General features: G+C 41.5%; 1 protein-coding gene across 5 annotated transcripts in view; it reads right to left on the bottom strand.

Annotated features, from left to right (window-relative positions):
- LOC105936188 (BAH and coiled-coil domain-containing protein 1) overlaps positions 1 to 14,863 on the bottom strand; it is a 96,379-nt gene that overhangs the window by 26,316 nt on the left and 55,200 nt on the right. For 3 of the 5 annotated variants that reach the window (XM_012876888.3, XM_012876885.3, XM_012876887.3), the window contains exons 4-10: positions 7,955 to 8,077; positions 5,588 to 7,861; positions 4,334 to 4,445; positions 4,032 to 4,231; positions 3,346 to 3,507; positions 1,325 to 1,584; positions 890 to 1,235 (exon numbers count right to left, since the gene is read on the bottom strand). In XM_012876888.3, the coding sequence (XP_012732342.2) occupies positions 890 to 1,235; positions 1,325 to 1,584; positions 3,346 to 3,507; positions 4,032 to 4,231; positions 4,334 to 4,445; positions 5,588 to 7,861; positions 7,955 to 8,077 (3,477 nt within the window). The remainder of the gene's footprint in view (positions 1 to 889; positions 1,236 to 1,324; positions 1,585 to 3,345; positions 3,508 to 4,031; positions 4,232 to 4,333; positions 4,446 to 5,587; positions 7,862 to 7,954; positions 8,078 to 14,863) is intronic. The other 2 variants (XM_021323744.2, XM_021323743.2) reach the window with 2 other exon arrangements.

The following is a 14,863-nucleotide window of genomic DNA, read 5'->3' as shown; positions in this document are numbered from 1 at the left end:
TAAGATGTATAAATGCAACTAAATTAGAATGTTGTCTGAGAGTTAAATCATTTCAGTCATTGTAATGGTACTTTTGGCAGTGCGGGCAAGCGTCCAACCAGCACTGGCAACTTCTTAATGGAGCTCAGGCAACTTGGATTCTGTGCTTCTGTTCTCTTACTACAGATTCTCTAGACATTGATTTCCAAACGAACTGCAAAATGTGCTTGTCTCTGAAAATAAGACTTTGGATCAGTGCGCAGTCCACTCCTTTCTCTCCTTGGCTCAAGTAAAACTCTTCTGATAATGTATCTGGTTCAGGGATGGCTTAACATAAGCAATGTGACAGTTGTAACTCATGTCCTGGATAAGTGCACATATGCATAGTAGCACTGATTCCAGCTTTAGTTCAAACTTTGTGCATCTCCTCCAACCTCAATTGGCTTTGTTCACAATCCTCTCAAGGTGTGTTTATTACCTTTCTTGTGCACCTCTTTCTACTTTATTTTTCCTTCCACTCAACTTTTCATTAATAAGTGTGGACATGGCAATTCTTTAGCAATGACCTAACTTTCTTGTAGATGGTGTAAGTTACAAGCTGTTTGACAACAGTCAAATCTCCAGTCTTCCCTGTGATTTTGTAGTCTTGAAAAATATATTTCGGAAGAAACAAAACCCTTTATTGGTCTTTTGCAATATTCTAATATTGTGAGAAATAAAATGTTGGGCTATCATTCGCCATGGTCATCAGTATTACCAGAAGTGGATAAAATATGTCTCTGTGTGTAATGACCTGCTCAAGATTTGAATTAATTTCCTGAAATAAACCGATGAATAAACATGAATTTAAATGCAACGATATCCAAAACGTTGGAGACTAAAAATATATTTATTTTTTCCTGTTGCTTACCAGGCTCCAGAGTCTCTGGGTAATCTTGAGGGGCCTGTCCCTCGACTCTCTTATCTTGGGATTCAGGATCCTTGAGCATCTGAGGTGGTGCAGGACTGATTGCAGGGGAGTGAGGGGTCGCTGCCATCGGGCTGGGTGCGGGGCAGGGTGTAGAAGGAGTGCTTCTGGGATGTTGGCGCAGTGAGGGGGATTGGTAACAAGGGGACAAGTGAGTGGCACAGGCCCCAGGGGGTGAGGTGCTTCTCTGTGGGGGGTTATAAGAGTAGTTCTTAGCAGGTTTGGACGATCTTGGCTCGGTAATCAGTTCTTCTAGTTCATTTGACGGCTCGTCTGGTCTCTTGTGTATCTGACATATTAAAGATTCAATTTTATACACATATCACATGTCTTTTTTTTTTTTTTAAAGATAATCAGAGATTGAGACTTAATACCCACTTGTTCATTGTGCATGGCTTGATGCTGCATGTTGTGTGCAGCTCTGTGCTGCTGCTGCTGCTGAGGCTGAGACGGTAGCTGCAGCTGCTGCGTCTGGTGACTCTGCTGCTGATGATGGAGCTGTTGGTGCTGCTGGAAGGCGTACAACTCCTGTTGCCGTAGAAACTGAGATCGGGAGTACACAGCGGGATGTTGCATGTGGGAGGGTGGTCCCCGTGCACCATACACAGGGGGCCACAGCCCTGGCTGCTCGATCACATCTAATGAGAAAAAAGGAAGGAGGAATGCGATGAGGGGAGGCTATGCTACAACAAAAGCCTGTGCACGCATACCCATGCACACGTTTTTGTTTTTCTTTTCATGTCACGATGTATAACGCTCTGCGATACGTTGCCGTGCGGATAAAAATTATTTTCTCCTTATCATTATGTACCTGTCAGACGACAATTGTAAAACAGCAAAAAATCATTAGGGATCATTTAAAAACCATTGTATTCACGTTTTATAGCAACATCCATCTTTAAAAAAAAAATCTTTTGACTTCATTGAACAGCATCTCCCCAGGCAGCAGAAATTCCACACCCTCCCTCCTCTGTTTCAAAAAAAAAAAAAAAAAAAAAGAAAGCACTTTCTGACAATCTGCTCTGAGAATTTTGGAATGCAGGAGGAAAGTTTTGACAATGGTGAAATGAGACCAGAGGATTATTGTTGTAGGTTGATTAGAGGTCAAACTCCAAGCTGAAACCAGAAATATGCCCCTTTAGAGCATTCAGAGACATCCCAGCTGCTCAGCCAAACTTCTATAAAAAGGAGGATTTCAGACATTCTCGTTCCCATTTTTTTTAGGATGTACATTCTCTCTTAAAGCAGATGTTACAGCTCCACAACAAGCGTATTGTCCCTTTTTTCTCTTTGTTTGACTAAATCATGTGTTTCCAATTAACAGGTTCAAATACTTTTTTTTTCTTAATCTCCTATTTTGTCATACCCCAACAATTAGAGACAAACTTGAATATGCAAATGTTTCCCTGTAGTGTAATTTCGGCTGATCAATTTCCTTCTCAGTTGTTATTCCCGCTGAGCAAAGACTGAAATGTGTTTTTTAAGATTACGAGCAGGCAGATTAAAAAGTGCTGCCTGTTGACTGAATGTATGCATACAGTGACTTATGAGAAGCAATGATTCTGTAATGTTAGTTATTTTCCTCCTCTGTGCAAAACTATTCATACTACTGTATATTTTTGTCCTGATACAGACACACGTCAATGTATACCTACTTAGGATTTTATGCTATAGGCCAACACTCAGTGTTGCATCATTGTGAAGTGGGAAAAAAAATTAAGGCAACAGATTTAGTTTTTACTAAATTAACAAAAACCTGAAAAGTGGCGAAAGCATTTGTATACAGCCACACGGAGTCAGTATTTTGTTGAATGTCTTTTGGAGTTTGATTACCATTCTTCTTCACAAGTTTGATCTTGGGGCCTTGATGGGTCCATTCTAACACAAACATTCACCTTAAGATTTTGGTTGTAATTTGACAAAATGTTGAAAAGAACTAAAAAAAAAAATCAAGGGGTGTACAAACACATGCAAGGTACTATATAGAAGATGGAATGGCGACCTGTCAAGGGTCTACACTGCTACTTGTCCAATGACAGCTGGGGATAGGTACAAGTCCCCCCACCCTTCAAGGATAAGTAGGTATAGACAGGGGATGGATGGATGCATGTATAATAGCTTTGTACATGAGGTGTTACAACTTAATAGATACTGAATTGTGGGGGGTGTATCTGTGAGTAAATACACAAAAGGAACATTTGTCAGCAACCTTTACCAATTCATTTTGATCACTACTAATTCTTTTCCATGATCAAAAAAAGCCTTGAGATACACGGTAGTTAATTTTGAAATATGATGTTTGAAGGTTCACTTCAAAATCATGTTTACTTGCAAGGCTGCTATATTTAGAGTATCTTAAAAACTTTATTTACACTGAATAGAGTACAGTTATGTCATACCCAGGTGATGTGGGGCGGGATGGGCTGAAGGCTCAGAGGGCAGGACCACTAACTGTGCTGAGGGGTCCTGTGGCAACGGAAGGACTGGCTGCAGAGGGCCTGGCATGGCTGAAGAAAAACCTGGAGGCAGGTTCTGATGCAAAGGTGTGTGACCTATACCTGCTGTACAGAAATGATTGCGACGGAGATTACAAACCCATTAAAAAATACATGTGTGCAATTTACAATTTGAAAGCAAACCAGAAGTAGGAGAGGATTGAAACAAAACCGAAAAAGGTAAAACGCTGTGGAGGAAATCAAGGAGAATAAAGAATCTTTATTGTCATTATGTGTTACCATAATGACATTTTTGATGAGGTAGACACCGGCTCAGAATGCATATAATCACACATAACACGCAGACACGATAAGACATACTCTTTCTGAGCTTTTTTTTTTATTGCACTCGTCAACAACACTCCCTGAGGGGCTTAAGCGTGCAAATAGTCCTTAGCAGCTAATGGACTCATTTACGAGTCAAAAAGACAGACAGCAGTCTACAATACTGGGCAATAAATTTTGTTGCTGAGTTGTGTAGAAAGACAAGAAGAAGGAGATTAAACATCTTTTACATTTTTACTTGGTAAATGAAATGAACAAACAAGATATGTGTAAATGTAGGTTGTTGTTTTTCTTTTCTTTTTTACCATAAGAGTGTCCTGTCATCCAGAGGGATGGACTTCCAGTTCTTGGCATCCAGTGGTGGTGAGCAGAATGTGCAGCGGGGTCTCCTAACTGACCAGACTGGAGCGGCGTCCCACCAGGGACCATCAGATGAGAGGTTAGGTCGCCATGGCAGTTGGTGGACGGGTGGATCCTCGCAAACTCCACACGTTCTTTATTATCCCTGTCATTATAAAACAGAGGAGATGTACAGCTGAGCAAAGGAATACTTTTTTTTTTTAATAAAGCAAATTTGAGTGGGGTTTTGAGATTTACATTTACATACCTGATGTATGCATCCCTCTCTCTATCCAGGCAGGTGAGACCCATTTGTTCTTCACCAATCCTCTTCCTTTCCTCCTCATTGGGGTTCAAGGGATACATAGAGCGTGGTAATCCTGTGAGATAAACGTCCCATGTAAGAGAGTGTTGTCGCTACTCTATGCACCAAACATATGATTTTGTATTAACGCAAGTAATGAGTTTTTAGAAGTTCTAAGATATATAATTATCTTTGAATCAAGTCATATCATACACCGTTGCAGGTCATTTTATATGTTTTGTGTTAAAAGATTTTAGAAATAATGCAATGTTACTTTCTTCCAAATTCATAGTATGTGGTCAGAATTCCAGGTTATTTTTCCCACTTTTCTATGCATATTTATCACCATGGACGAGATACTCGCGTGAATAAACATACAGATATTTATCTTTTCCACCAGCAGCACTTTTGCCATTCAAAACTTTTTTTCATTTTGAACATAAGATTTGCCACGGCTTGTGGAACCCCGCTTCCTTCACGGCTGCTTCAAGATCTTGGTAAATGTTCGCATTTCTTTGCTGTTTTGAATGTATTATGTTGGTAATATCCCCGTCACAAATCCAAACATGCCTCGCCATCATCATGCTACTAACTCCTGTTGTCTTCTTTGTCTATTTCTCCAGTAGTAACATCCGGTTGTTGACCACGTGAGTCGTGTGATGTGAAGAAAACTGTATCCATTGCAGTTTTGTGAAATATGCAAATTTCTATACGGATGAAAAACCACCTCATCCTAGCGCAAAAAGCCTTTACCGAAAAATAGGAGTTTTTTTCGAAAATGCTGTGTTTCCATTAAACAAATTTATTTTTGTAATTACCATTTGCGCAATTTGTTGGTCAGTGGAAACACAGCTAGTCAAGCTCTAAGGATGGACATAGAGGTGATTCCTTATTTTTCAAGGTTCTTTTAAGCTGTTGTCTTGGCTTTAAATAGTTGAAAAGTAGGCTTTTCAGAATTGTACATCTAAAAACCTTTTTAGCACCCCTACCATGCCTTAAAACGCATCCCACCACTATATCTCCAATGGAAAGACTCAGGCTGCTGACTATAAAAAGTTTGTCTGGTATAAAAATTTAACATATGATTCCTTACTGTTTTATCAACAGTGAACATTCACATTAAAATTCAACAATAAATGTTGGGTTCCATTTGTGTTTAAAACTAATTTTCTACAATTTTTCTTATCATTTAGTTTGTTGTGCATTATTCTGGCTTACCTTTCACTGAGTTATGTACTCGCCCCTGCCTGCTGTTTGGGTGACTCTCTCCTGATCGACATGGCGGCTCCCTCTGCCGAGCCACCGCCACTGCAATCCCCACGGGCGGCTGCCGCACCTCGTTTTCCCCGTGACCCGCCTCCCCCATTTCTCGGCTCCGTCCACTGTAATCGGGGCGCTCGCCATCAGCCGGGCCCTTCCTGGAAGGGAGAGTTTGTTTGTTGCCCTGGAGGGCACAGCTGCCCCCTGCTGGACCCGACTTGAGACTTCCCAGGCCCCCGAATGGGCTCTTCTGAGAGAGAAGCAATGGCTGTTGCTGGTTGCTGTACTTCAGCAGGCTCTTCATGGCGCTGCTCTCACCCTGAGTCGGACCTTGGGGGTCCGGTTGCTGCTGTTGCTGACCGAGAGTGGGTGCAGTTGGGGGCTGTGGAGGAGGGAGGCCTATTCCTTGCTGTTGTTGTTGCTGCTGCTGTCGCTGTTGGTGTTGCCCACCAGAACCTCCCAGCTCCATGTATGACCTCCTCTGCTCCTCCTCAGGTTGTGACATGTGATGGGGAGGCCTCATGCCCCAGGGAGGTACTGGAGGTTGCTGGTGGTGGTGTTGCCCACTGCTGTTGTTATAACCATAAGGAGACATGTTTCTTTTAAGCTCCTGACTGTTACTCTGGTTCAGCTCAGCTGGAGAAGGAGCATCTGGGCCAGGTCTGCCATGCTGCTGGTGACGAATCCGAGCTACCTTTTGGCCTTCTCTCTGTAAGGAGCAGCTGCCTCCAGACGCATGGGCTGCTCCAGCCACTGCATGTTGCCCCATGTTTTTGTTTCCAAGTGGGGAAGAATTAGGTGGAGGTCCCTGATGAGAACAGTCTCTGTAAGGAGAAGAGTTGACAGAATGAGGGACAGAATGTCCCGCCTTTGGTCCCTGGGAAAGCGAAGGTCTGAACACATCCATGTCCACCGAACTGTTGATACACTCTGCACTCCGTGATCGTACAACTTGGTGCTGTTGTTGAGAATGAGGCGTTTTTTGTTGTTGCTGCTGTTGGGGTTGTGGAGGAAGCTGTGAGGGCTGAACATGTTGATGGTGAGACTGCATCCAGTCCAGAGACTTCTCTGTCTTTCTGTATGGATTTTGCTGTTGCTGTTTTCTCTGCCAGTTACTATGGTGCCCACTGCCACTCTTTTCTATTGCTTTGTCCTTGGAACTGCTACCTCCTCCGTTTCCCACGCCCTGGCAATCAGGGTTACCAAGCTGGAATGGTCCATTCGATTTGTCCCCTAGCTCTGCCACAGACGGTACAAATGTTGGCCCTGTAACTTTAGGCTCCCGTCCTACATTGATTGTCCCCCTTTCTTGTGAGACAGGGTTGGTCAAAGGAGCAGGTGGCGGTGGACAGAAAAAATCTGGATGGTGGTGCGTATGGTGGGAATGATGCGGGTGGTGTGGATGGCTAGGGTGGAGCTGAAGGCAATGGAACCCCCCTGGATGAGGATGTGAATGGGGGTGAGCATTAGGATGGGGATGACTATGTGCCCCTCTGGCAGCAGAGCCCATGTGTAAGGGTGGGGGTACGGAGTATGGCAGAGAGTGGTGAAGTGGCGCCTGACCCCTTTCCAGACAATCAGAAGGCTGTTCACTAATCCTCATCTCACCACTTATCCCTTCTTTGGTGCAGCGACCATTGCCATTGGACCCTATATTTCTGCCCTGGCTGCTACCCCCGTCCCCCATAGATCGAAGGGCTGTGCCCTCTCCTCCACAACTTGGCAAGGAGACTTTCGACCCTGTTGCCGTTCCTGCATCTCTATTTGACATCTTGCCATTATGTAAGCAAGCACTAAGGGGCTTGCTCATGCTCTGATGGTGATCTTTAGTGTACTCCATTGTGAGCGATGCTTTGTGTCTCTCCAGGGCTCGACTATTGACCTCCTCTAAAGGCAATGGGTGCTGTGTATAGTGAGGCTGCTGCTGATGGGTGTGAGAATGGTGGGGGTGTGTGGTCTGGGGTGTCTGATGGTTCTGGTGCTGCTGTTGTTGTTGTCGCTCCTTAGCATCTTGTTTGCCACTGGATCTTTCCTTGTCCTTGACAGGTACCACACCTCTCTCTACTGATCCCTCTTTCAGACCCTTGTGTAAGCCCGTCCCTATGCCTTGTTCTCTGTCCCTGTTGCAGGACCCCTGAGAGTGTCCCGAAACTGTCCTAGACATCGATGGCAGGCTGTGATTGGCTGAGATGAGCGATGGCTGGGATGGGAGGCCCCGCAGATAAAAGTTTTCTAGAAGAGAATAGAAGGCAGATCAGCAAAGAACATTGAATAATATGAATAAATGTTTTCTTACCTACTTTTATACTCTACTTTTTGGCTTACCTTTTTGTGTGTCATAAAAACGGTGCTGGCCATAGAGAACACCACTATTGGCATGGTGATCTAAATGGCTCATTGGAAGGAACGTGTGGGCCAGGCTCCCTGAAAATCGAGGATATCCTGGACCTGAGAGAGAGAGAGAGAGAGAGAGAGAGAGAGAGAGAGAGAGAGACAGAGAGAGAGAGACAGAGAGAGAGACGGTTGATAACACATGACAACAGCTACTGTGATGGAGTTATGTGCAGTAATCCTTCAGACCCGGTGCAGCTGCTGGTGTTCATACGCAAATAAGTACTGGCTATGCTTCTAATGTTTGCTTTTCCTGCCCGAGTTTAGCATTTAGATAATGAAAGAAAAGCTCTGGGATTGGTGTAATATGACATTTTTCTTTGAGACATATGGCTTATTCTTTATCACACCGTGAGAACCAGCAGCGGCACCTATACACATCTGAGTGTAGCGATGAGGATGGATTTTTGGCTTCTGTGAACAGAGAGCTGGTTCTCTGTAACTCTTAGTAACCTAGTTTAGAGGTAAAATGGTGTTTGAATTTTGGGTCTATAAGCCTGTACACCTGCATTCTTTAAATCATGGCCATCTGGGGGACGTCTACACCAGAAGAAAAAAAAAAAAACACAATCATTTTGAAACAGGACACCGGAGGGCACAAAGGATGGAGAGGAGAGAGAATAAAGACTTAGATGAAAGCCCAATTGCAATATTAAGACAGACGTCACTATGACAACACCACTGCAACTGGGTAACTATGGCATCTAAACACATCAATGCAAATTAAATTCACCTATTTATACAACTGTATAAAAAAGGATTTAAAAAATGGTTTAAAAATAAATCAAAGAACTGCTAGAATGAGGATGTAGAAACGGTGAGTATTTTTATCATTTGATTTTAGATTCAAAGAAATTAAATAAAAAAACATGAATTGACAGGTTCATGCATCCAGCTTTTTTGGATGACTGTTAGTGTAACATACACTACATACAAGTCATAGAATTTGGGGGCTTTTAATAATGCCTTTAACCACTCTGCAATGCAGACAACTTCAATGAATTTATGAATCAAGAACTGTTTTCACAAGTTTGGAATTATTGTGGATTTTTTCTCTAACCCAAGCAAGGCCAAAACTGTAAATACAGACTCAAATGTACGCATAAGCCCCACTAACATTTGGTTAAATTAATACAGGAAGATGCAGCTCAACCAGAAAATCTCTCAAGTCCCTCAAGCATGTTTAGTATCATGGTGAAGGTCAGCTGAGCTGCCAGTGGCACTGGTTTATTGCACTAGGGCGATGGAATAATGAAGGACTGCCTTCAAATACTTCAACTTCCCCTCAACTCAAAAGGTAGATGGTTGAAACTTTGACAAAATTAGGTTTTCCAACAGGACAATGTTGCCAAACTCACATCAGAACTGGCCAAAACAAGGTAACACTAAGCTTCTGGAATGGATCCAACTTCCACCCTATCAAAAGTGCATGGACTGTGCATTAAAGGTGAATCTAGAGTAGGAAACCAGCAAACTTCAACAAACTTGAAAAGTTCTGTTAAAAAAAAAGTGGACAGATATATAGCCAGAAGTATCCCAGAAGCTTGTTAGTGGCTATTTCTGACCAGTATTTAGTTTCAAATGAAATCTATCTGATTCATAGGTAAACTAGAGACCACTGTAATCTGAAGAGGCCCATTAAAAGGCAAATCAATCCTTCCAGCCTCATTTTCCAACAGACGTGAAAGAACAATGAGAATAAGGAACAGAATACAATCTTTGTAAGTTAAATCAAGGACAGAATTTTCTTTCTTGGCAAGCATGAAACCTTATTCAGGAAAGCAGTAATGTAGTTCATGTGGCCTTGTACCTATCTGGGGGAGTGGGGGGGGGGGCTTTTTGCTTTCTAAATTCAGCTCTGAGTGTTGAATCTCTTCGTTTTTGACGTAGGGACAATGCAGCTGGAGCTGAGAGCTGGCTCAGGAGAGGGACGAGTGTTGTGGCGGGCTTAATGACCTTGCCTCATTTCAGCCCCTGCTTTCTCCAATCTTAATTAATGAAATGCACAGAGAGCGCAAACAGCACGGCAATAATACAGGAGGTGCGGCTTTCTGCTCAGGGTAACAGGACGATAATTGCACACTGTTGTTTTTTTTTCTTTAATTCTTCCTCTCTGACTGCTTTTCTCTACCTCATATGCGCTCTTTTCCCATCCCCCCTCTGTCTCTCTATTTTTTTTGCTGTCATGATTAATAAGCATCCACATTTATGCCAATTCATCAACTGCAGTGAGGGAAGAGGCATCCTTTGTTTAAGCAAGGCATTTTTTTACAATTTTGAAGGGGGAGAGCGCTGTTCGTCAGTCTTTTTCCAAGCTAGGAGAGCGCCCTTTTTTTTCTCCAGCAGCATGTTGTTTGTGAGCGTGACGATTGACAGCGTAATCCCTTTTCACAGTGTGGTCTGGCTGTGCCCGATAATGCCAGCCTGCTCAGTTTCAATGTACCCTCCAATGGGACAGCAAGGGGGAGACTGCTGGGCATGGCGGAGCCCATTCAGCCATTAATCTCCTCAGGACAAGAGAAGCTGCTGCTGCTGCGGCTGCTGCTGCTGCTGCTGCAGGTGACTTGAGGAGGGTCTTAGCGCAGTCTGCTGACTGCACAGCAGCCGGGCTCTCTCCCATGTACACATGCACACAGAAACATGTCAGCATCAGCAAGTAAATGACAGAGGGGTGTTAACAGTGTATGTCTTTCAATCTATGGGAGGAGCAGAGGCAAGAGACAGAGAAAACAGAGTGGAATCTTTTTTCTTAACATCTAAAAAGGTAATTGTTAAACCGTGTTGGATTACAGCAGAAAGTTAAAAGACAGAAAAGGTCTATATTGACTATATGGTTCAGTCAATTACTTACAGTTTATCCTAACAAAAATGAAAAAAATTTTTTTTTGTTCATTGATTTGATTTGTTCATTATGAATTTTTCCTGTCAAGTAATTGCCTTTTTAACTAACTGGAGCAATCTTTTTGGCTCACTTGAAACCTATTTAAAATGCATTTTGGATTTCTATTTTTATTTTTTATTATTTATTGGTGTTGAAATCCCTTCAAAATGTCAAGTTTTATTGTTGGTAAAGATTTTTTTTTTCAGAAAATAAACATATTTACACAAGAATGGGAATTGAAATTAAGTGTTTGAGTTTTTCTAAAAACAAAACAAAAAACACAGAAAAACCAGAAACAAACAATGGAAAGACACTAATTCTATAAAACCTGGAATTTACTTAAATTTTTTTAAATAAATTGGAAAGAAATACATTAATACGTAATGTAGCTTTAGTTACCTTTAAAAATATATTTTTTATCCAGGCCTGAAGTACTTATACCTTTAAACTGTTTATCAAATTTGAAAAACCTGTCTTCTGTGTACCTGTAATCAGCACCTGCTGACAAATACATTAAATACTCTTAATACATTAAAGTTGATTTATGAAGACAAAGAAAAAAAAGAAAACCCTGTCTTTAATTTTGATTTCAAAATCCTACTTTTCCCATGTTTATTTTTTTTATTCTGTTTTATAACATAAACACATTCTGTCAACTAAAAACCATGCAGTCATATGTGTGTGAACAAAAAAATCAACAGTCCAATAGTAAACTCCTTTCGGAATGACTCTCTTCTGTAAAAAACTACTTTTATTCATAAATTATATATAAATAAACACAATTTACATGTGAAACATTCCTGAATTACACTAAATAAAAACTCTTAAAGGAACAATAAGTAATGATGTCAAGACAAAATACCAAGTGCTGTGCTCTGTTTTGGGAACCCTGGGAACTCTCATATGATTGGTTCAGGAACGAGGAAGTAAACATGGGCTACACTCTGAACTGAAGTACTTCCGGGCCGTACCTCTAGGTTTGAAAGGAGAAAAGCCTGACTAAGACATTATTGATCGAGAGGACTGGTTGTTTATAGCAAATGTTACTTCCATCCTGGGTGACAAATGAGAATGATTTAAGTTAATTTTACAGTAAATATATTACTTATAGCTCCTTTAATTGAAATGTTACCCTGTATCAACACCACCTAAAACAACTCTCTTAGAGTTCATTGGCAAACAAGATGAAAACTTAGCATTTATTTCTAAAAGACACACAAAACCTCTACTATAAATGCACATGTTGCTTCTGAGGATCTTTGTGTGGAGAGAAGTTGGCTGTGATAGCAGGCAAATGTTAGGTTGCTTCCTCTGATTTCATGTGACTTGTTGATTATATGGCTTTTAAAACTTTCTTGCAGTCCCAGTCCATCAATTGCATTGCAAAAAGGGAACTAAGAATCTTGAAATGAGTGTATTGTCCGTGAATTGAGAGGCAAGTTTAAACGATCTGCCAATGGAACAAGATTTTAAGCACAGTATATCTAATTATCTTATTTTAAAAGGTCAAAATACTCATTCCCGTGGCAGATAATCTTACTTACCTGCTCAAATCAAGGGTGTATACATGAATTTCAAGAAAACTTTATATACATTTTGCAGTGTGTGAGCAAAATTTAAGAAAGAGTTGTTCTCCTGTTTCACTATCTCGATGCTTTGCATTGATGCTACAATTGTCAATGGGTAGTGTTAAGCAGCATGCAGCGCTGTACTCTGGTCAATGTGTGTGGAGGGGAGATTAGCCACCGCTAACCAAAAAGCCAACAGAAACCTGGTGCAACAAGTGGACGTAAAATGCAGAAATTATAAAATTGCCCAATCTTAAAATCTCTCAGATCCACAGCATGTTTCAAACTGTCAATATTTAATATCATGACCCCCCCCCCCCCCCTTAAAAAAAAGCTAATTGCTGCAAGAGCTCACAGCTAGGGAATTTGACGGACAGAGCAGGGCGAATGAAGACCAAGAGAAGAGGAGGAGCAGCCCGAGCTGCCTGTCAGGGCTGCTAATTGAGAAAAAATGACAGAACCATCAAGGCACAGAACGGGAGGAGAAGGGAAGAGGAGGCGAGAGACACTTGGCGGAGGAGGGGCACTACTGTGATGTATCTCTTCAGTTTTGACTAATTGAAAGGAAGGGATGCAGGCTGGCAAAAGAGAGAGAATGAAAGAAGCAGACGTGTGGTGGAGAGTGTTGGGTGGTGGGTGCGTGTTGGGGTGGTGGGAGGGTGGTTAGCGCAGCCTAAATCCTTCAAAAGGAAAACCAACAGGAAGTGCTCACAGAAGGAAAAGATGGACAACTGAAGATAGGCTTGGAGAGGCGTATCAAACAGGAGTGGATTAGACAGCCAGCGTGCAGGCAATCGATGCATTCATGTATGTCTATATGTGTTGACTGAGTTATGCGAGGGATTCTTTTTGGCACAAGGTAAGTCATTTGAACCACATCCAGCTGGCATTAGGCCTGCAGCAGTTTTTGTTCAAACACTTTTTTTATTTCTTCAATCAACTATCTCAAAGGCTGAGTGGGAAAAAAGTTATGTGCATTAACGCTGATTCTCACACAAAGGCCTGATCTACAAAAAATAAATAACATAATCATTAAAATAGTCTCCATAGGCGCTATACAACGCACCAACTACTAAATAGGTTAAAAAAAAAAACTCAATTAACCAAGCGATTAAAAAAGAAGATAGGACCTTTTAAAAACTACAATAAAATATATTTACACTTTGTTACTGATGGAGTTTAAATTATTACTATATTTAAAATAGGAAAAAAAAATCACACAGGCATATCACATCAGGTGCATTGTTTAGCATTTTTTGAAGAAGTTTACCCAATTTGAACCTCCGACATTTAGTTTGTTGCACTCTTGACTGTTGAAGTAAGAGTATACACCAAGATGAGATCCAAAGAGCTGCCTGAGCCTTCAGAAAGAAGATTGTAGCAGCTTATGAGCTGGGTAAGGGATTTAAAGAGGACTCAAAAGAATTTTAAATCAGCCATTTCGCTTTCCGGAAAATAGCCTATATTTGTAGAACATTCAAAGCAACCCCCAAACATGCCCAGCTCCAGTCGTCCAAGCAAGTTTATCCAGAAAAAACACCCTAAGATGCTAAAAAAAAAAGTCTAAAAAATACCACATGTCAACAAGGGATCTACTGCACGGTATGTCTATTGTTGATGTGAAAATGCATGCCTGTGCAATCAGAAAGAGACTGCACACGTTTGTTCTCCTAAAAAGCATTGAGGCCAATCTAAAGTTTGACATGAGAGAACATGGTCAACAACAATGATGACAGCAATAATGTTTTTTGGAGTTTAAATTTCACACATTTGGATTTCATATCTGGTGCAAACCAAATGCAAAATTCCAGAGAGCTCTCCATCCAACATGAATTCTGTCGTTATGAGAGGACAACAATCTGTCAAAAACAAATAAAGCTAGAGCAGAGCCGGACCCTGCAACGCGATGCAAAACACACCAGTAAGTCCACCAAAGACTTGCTCAGAATCTGGGAATGAAAAGTCATAGGCAGCGTCAAAGCACAGACGTTGCTCATTCAGAGATGCTGGGATGATTTGTACCTGAAAGAAATTGCTCAAACATCTCCAAGGTGTGAACAGGGGGCAAACTTTCCAATGACAGACATCAGAGACTAAATGGCTAAAAGAAGTGTTGCACTGAAGCTCTGTCAGCTAATGGGGTTTACATTGGCTATTAGTGGATATGGCACTCTAGCTCATCTCCTTTTTAATTGATATACTTTTTTTGATGATCCTATATTTACATCAGCTTACATTTAATATTAAATGGAAACAGAAAACCAACTCCATTATCGTTGTTGTTTTTGGCACAGAAATAGTAGGCATGTGGGAACTGGGCCTCTACAGTTTCGGAAATCTCCAATTCGTCACCACAAAGGCATGTCGGAAGTGGATTGGAGGATCAGTATAAAA

The sequence above is a fragment of the Fundulus heteroclitus genome, chromosome 16 (genome assembly GCF_011125445.2).
Source record: "Fundulus heteroclitus isolate FHET01 chromosome 16, MU-UCD_Fhet_4.1, whole genome shotgun sequence".
NCBI classification, from domain to species: domain Eukaryota; kingdom Metazoa; phylum Chordata; class Actinopteri; order Cyprinodontiformes; family Fundulidae; genus Fundulus; species Fundulus heteroclitus.
The sequence above is the reverse complement of the archived record's forward strand: the minus strand, read 5'-3'. Positions and strand labels throughout refer to the sequence as shown.